This window comes from Grampus griseus (genome assembly GCF_964374135.1).
Source record: "Grampus griseus genome assembly, chromosome: 8".
NCBI lineage: Eukaryota > Metazoa > Chordata > Mammalia > Artiodactyla > Delphinidae > Grampus > Grampus griseus.
The window spans coordinates 104,268,133-104,273,928 of NC_139002.1; the positions used below are offsets into that span (position 1 = coordinate 104,268,133).

At 56.3% G+C, this 5,796-nt stretch overlaps 1 protein-coding gene across 1 annotated transcript; it reads left to right on the forward strand.

Moving 5' to 3' along the window:
- Nucleotides 1-558: 558 nt before the first annotated feature.
- NPAS4 (neuronal PAS domain protein 4) lies at nt 559-5,315 on the forward strand (the record flags this gene model as incomplete). The annotated part of the gene is made up of 8 exons (XM_082660287.1): nt 559-733; nt 1,461-1,612; nt 1,791-1,893; nt 2,012-2,285; nt 2,467-2,576; nt 2,923-3,058; nt 3,180-4,597; nt 5,287-5,315. The coding sequence occupies 8 exons, from the start codon at nt 559-561 to the stop codon at nt 5,313-5,315; spliced, it is 2,397 nt and encodes a 798-aa protein (XP_082516413.1).
- Between the last annotated feature and the right edge of the window lie 481 nt (nt 5,316-5,796).

A 5,796-nucleotide genomic window follows, 5' to 3' on the forward strand; every position in this document is an offset into this window, starting at 1 on the left:
AAATCATTGTCAGAGCGAGCCCCTCTACAGACTCTCCTGCCAGGGGCTTCAGACCGCCCCAACCCTTGCCCTGTCCCTTCTCTCAGCTGAATACATTAGGATACCTGGGTCCCTGCACCCCCTTTCAGGCCTTCCTAAAGCAGCGCCTGCCTCTCGGCGCAGCTGCCGCCAGCCGCGGCCCCCTCCGCAGCCTGCGTTCTCCCCCTCCTCCCGGCACCCCTCCCGCTCTCGTTCTACGTCATGGGATGACGTCGGAAGCCTGGGAGGGAGGAGGAGCGCGCCCCCCCAACCCCAGCCAGCAGCTCCCGCTGCAGCTTGCTTAGCCCAGCCTCCCGCCCCCCCTTTCTCTAAAGCGAGCCCCCCACGCCTGACAGGAGCTATATAAGGCGGAACAAGGCAGGCAAGGGGGGCAGCGCAGCCGAGCGGAGCCCAGGAGAGGAGACAGAGAGAGAAAGAGCCTGAGCGAGAGACGGGGAAGCAAGGAGGAAGCCACCGGTGCGTCGGGACAGGAACGCAGGTGTTCGGAGCGCCCGAGCTGGAGCTCCGCAGCCGCTAGTCATGTATCGCTCCACCAAGGGCGCCTCCAAGGCGCGCCGCGACCAGATCAACGCTGAGATCCGGAACCTCAAGGAGCTGCTGCCGCTGGCCGAAGCGGACAAGGTCCGGCTGTCCTACCTGCACATTATGAGTCTTGCCTGCATCTACACTCGCAAGGGCGTCTTCTTCGCTGGAGGTGAGCAAACTGGGGCGGAGACACGAGCTGGCGCGCGCCGGGGAGAGTGAAGCAGAGGGAACCCCCTGGGACTGCCGCAGGTCTAGGGCAGCGTGTCGGCGAGCTGGGGTGAGAAGGAACTAGGAGAACTCAGGAATTCCCACTTTTCCTCCTGAGTTCTGTCCAAACCTCACCTTAGTTCTGAATGAGGATTAGAGAGCCTGGATAGTGTCCCTGGTGCCAGACTTATGGGAGGGGGAGAGCCAGGACGGAATGGCCCCAGTCCCCACCAGCGTAGAGGCGCTCCGGGGAGCCAGCGAAGGGAAACCCGGGAAGTTACAGGGACGGAGCCGCCAAAGCCTGGGGAAGCACAGATGCTGTTCACGATACTGGAAGGGCTCTTCTGCAGCCGGTGGAGCGCTGCCCGCGGTGCTGACAGCACCACCGGGTTGCAAGGCACTGCCCGCGGTGCTGAACGCTCGGTCGGCTTTGGAGCGCTGTCCGTGGTCCTGAAACACAGACCCGCCAAAGCCCCAGCCCCGACTTAGAAGTCGAAGGGCTCGCTGGCTGGAGAGATCCAGCAACAGGTTCCCCGGGCAAGAGCTGTGGGCAGCAGGTCAACAGGTGTGTGCAGAAGCAGGTCCATGAGAAATTCCTCAGAATTTTCTGAAACCCGGTCCATGTCTTTCTCACTTCTGCTTTGCTTCCCAGTCTTACTCCTGACTCACCCTGTCTTCTCACTCTGCAGGCACTCCTCTGGCGGGCCCCACAGGGCTTCTCTCAGCTCAAGAGCTTGAAGACATAGTGGCAGCACTACCTGGATTCCTGCTTGTGTTCACGGCGGAGGGGAAGCTGCTATATCTCTCTGAGAGTGTGAGCGAGCATCTGGGCCACTCCATGGTGAGTGCTGAGGACCCTTTCAGCTTGGACTGCAGCACGGATGGGAACACAATGAGTTTTCCACTTTTGAGAATCTGGGAATTACAGGGGAGGAAGTTATAGCCTACAAGATGCTATGTGCCAAGGATTGGCTCTTGCTGCCTTCATTAATGGTCATCTCTCCTTTACCTTTCTCCAGGTGGACCTGGTTGCCCAGGGTGACAGTATCTACGACATCATTGACCCAGCTGACCACCTAACTGTGCGCCAGCAACTCACCCTGCCCTCTGCTCTGGATAATGGTGAGAACTCCTTTCTCCTTTCCTCAATCCAATATGCCTCCTGCTGCCCTGCTCCTTCCCATTTGCCATCTCTCTCAGCCATTCACTCTCTTACCAGTTTTTCTCTTCACTCACCTAGATCGCCTCTTCCGCTGTCGCTTCAACACTTCCAAGTCCCTCAGGCGCCAGAGTGCAGGCAACAAACTGGTGCTTATTCGAGGCCGATTCCACGCTCACCCACCTGGGGCCTACTGGGCAGGAAATCCTGTGTTCACAGCTTTCTGTGCTCCACTGGAGACAAGACCCCGCCCTGGCCCTGGCCCTGGCCCTGGTCCTGGCCCTGCCTCACTTTTCTTGGCCATGTTCCAGAGCCATCACGCTAAGGACCTGGCCCTGCTGGACATCTCAGAGAGGTAAGCCCAGAGTGTTCAGATCCCAGGGAAAAGGCAGGTCAGAGGTGAGGGGACCCTAGATTCTGGAGTCAGGGACAGGGAGGATGGGATCTAAGGGTGCAGAAGACCTGGGAGGGAGTGAGATGCCTGGGTATCAAGCAGGGAAAACAGAAAGCTGACCTCATCCTTTCCACCTTCCCAGTGTCCTAATCTACCTGGGCTTTGAGCGCAGTGAACTGCTCTGTAAATCATGGTATGGACTGCTGCACCCTGAGGACTTGGGCCACGCTTCTGCTCAACACTACCGCCTGTGTGAGTGTCCAGAGAGGCTGAGGACAAGACAGGGAGTTGGGAAAGGGCATGGGAAACCTGACCAAGAAGGGCTGTGATCAAGACTGATGTCGGGGAGATATCAGAGGCTAACAGCTTTGGATGCTATAGGGTGAACACTAGGGCAAGGAGTCAAGGTGAGAATAGAATCAGAACTGGGGGACTCTGAGTGGTGAGGTCAAAGTGGGGAGTTGAATGGTGCAGGTTAAGGTAGTCAGAAAAGAGGATGTCATGAATACCCCAATTCAGTGGAGAGGTCAGAGAGTGGGGAGAATAGGTGGTGCTGTCTGATGGGCGTCCTAACTCTGCATCTCTTCTTTCTCCTCAGTGGCTGAGAGTGGAGATATTCAAGCAGAGATGGTGGTGAGACTGCTGGCCAAGCCTGGAGGCTGGGCATGGATTTATTGCCTTTTATATTCAGAAGGTCCGGAGGGTCCCATTACTGCCAATAACTACCCAATCAGGTGAGCTGCAAGCCAGGGGCCTGGGAGGCAGCTGAGGTGGACATGGAGGAGATACAAATCAGAGAACTTCTCTGGGAATGGACACCACACCCTTACCAGCTGCCTCTTCTCTCCTCTCCAGTGACACGGAAGCCTGGAGCCTCCGCCAGCAGTTAAACTCTGAAGAAACCCAGGCAGCCTATGTCCTGGGCACCCCGACCATGCTGCCCTCATTCCCGGAGAGCATCCTCTCGCAGGAGCAATGCTCTGGCCCTAATCCACTCTTCACCATGGGGCCTCCCCGAAGCACCAATTTCCCCAGTGCTCCTGAGCTGGGTGCTGTCTCAACACCAGAAGAGCTTCCCCGACCCCCCAAAGAGCTTGGCTTCAGTTACCTGACATTCCCATCTGGCCCTGAGCCTTCTCTTCAAGCAGACCTGAGCAAGGATCTTGTGTGCACCCCACCCTACACGCCCCACCAGCCGGGAGGCTGTGCTTTCCTCTTCAGCCTCCATGAGCCCTTCCAGACCCACTTGCCCACTCCATCCAGCTCTCTCCAAGAACAGCTGACTCCGAGCACTGTGACCTTCTCTGATCAATTGACGCCCAGCAGTGCAACTTTCCCAGATCCACTGACTAGCCCACTACAAGGCCAACTGACTGAAACCTCAGCCAGAAGCTATGAAGATCCTTGCACCTCCACTTTCCCAGATCAGCTGCTTCCCAGCACTGCCACCTTCCCAGAGCGTCTGAACAGCCCTGCCCATGAGCAGGTGACTTCTCCAAGCACAGCATTCCAAGCACACCTGAACAGTCCCAGCCAAACTTTCCCAGAGCAACTGAGCCCTAATCCCACCAAGACTTACTTCGCCCAGGAGGGATGCAGTTTTCTCTATGAGAAGTTGCCCCCAAGTCCTAGCAGCCCTGGTAATGGGGACTGCACACTCCTGGCCCTAGCCCAGCTCCGGGGCCCCCTATCTGTGGATGTCCCCCTGGTGCCCGAAGGCCTGCTTACACCTGAGGCCTCTCCAGTCAAGCAGAGCTTCTTCCACTATTCGGAGAAGGAGCAGAATGAGATAGACCGTCTCATCCAGCAGATCAGCCAGTTGGCTCAGGGCATGGACAGGCCCTTCTCAGCAGAGGCTGGCACTGGTGGGCTAGAGCCACTTGGCGGGCTGGAGCCCCTGGACCCTAACCTTTCCCTGGCAGGAGCTGGCCCCCCTGTGCTCAGCCTGGACCTAAAACCCTGGAAATGCCAGGACCTGGATTTCCTGACTGACCCTGATATATTCCTGGAAGAGACGCCCGTGGAAGACATCTTCATGGATCTCTCTACCCCAGACCCCAATGGGGAATGGAGTTCAGAGGATCCTGAGGCAGCAGTCCCAGGAGGGGCCCCATCACCTCGCAACAACCTGTCCCCAGAAGATAGCAGCTTCCTGGAGGACCTGGCCACATACGAAACCGCCTTTGAGACAGGTGTCTCAGCATTCCCCTACGATGGGTTTACTGATGAGTTGCATCAACTCCAGAGCCAAGTTCAAGACAGCTTCCATGAAGGTGAGTTGAGCCAAAATGTTCAAGAACTCAAGTTCCTCTCCTGCCAATGAGGTGCTGGGTGGAGTTAGATGAGTAAACTGCCCTCTCTGTTCCTCAGTTTCACTAGTAGGATAAGATCACCTGCTGTGTAGGATAGCGGTTAGGATAAGAACTAATGAAAACAATATGGAAGTTCTGGACAAGTAGGTCTGGGGGGCAGAGATTAGGGGTGTGGGATAAGATGCAAGAGAATCTTGGGTAACGGTTTGTGCTTCTTAACTCTACGAGGGACCTAGATCAGCCATCCCACCCCATTTTACAGATGAAGACAGTCAAGATCCTGAAGTTAAAGAAACTCCCCTGAGGTTGCACAACAAACTGATGGAAGCAGGTTTAGAGCTCTATCTCAGTATTCTTTGTCCCCCAAAGGGAATACAGAGTGAGAGCTTATAGGAGTTTGGGAAAGAGAGTGGGACTCAGCCCCTGGCCCCGACAGAGTGTCCCTGCTATGGCTCCATCCTTTCCAAAACCACAGACATAATTTCACTCCATTCATCCAAACTACTCCCGTATCTTCTGAGCCTCTGGTGATCATTCAGTCATTGGACCAGCGTACTGGAAGCCCATACTATGTGCCAACAGTGCACCACATCCTCAGCCTGTCTTTCCTAATAGGCCTAACTGACTGTTGTCTCTCTCTCTCTCTGCAGATGGAAGTGGAGGGGAACCAACGTTTTGAATAAGTCTGTGACTTAACGTCGTCAAGTATGGCATATTGTCATCAAGACATGGAGCCGCTCTCCACCCCCCCGGGATTGTTGGGGGGATTCTGGGGGCCAGAGGGGGATAGATCCGATTCCCCAGGCCCTGCAGGATTTGGGGGGGGGAGGTGGGAGGGCAAGGGAGGGGAGCTTCTTTTTAAAATTTAGAGACATCAAGCAATCCCAGTTTCCATTTCAATCTGTATTCACTCGTAGTGAGTTTCCTTGAATGGGATTTCAAGCGGAGAATGGGGGAGTCTCACTTCCCCCGCCCCGCGCTGCCCCATGGGCCTGGGCCAGTTCTCCACTCCTGGGGGCCAAGCCACCCCTGGGCCTTGGTGGGGGAAAGGCAGTGCCCACCTGGGCCAGCCTGTGCCCTGAGGGGCTCTTGACACCCACGTAGAATTCTCTACACACCAGTAACGGGATTTCAATTCCGATGGACTCTGCCGCCCTGGC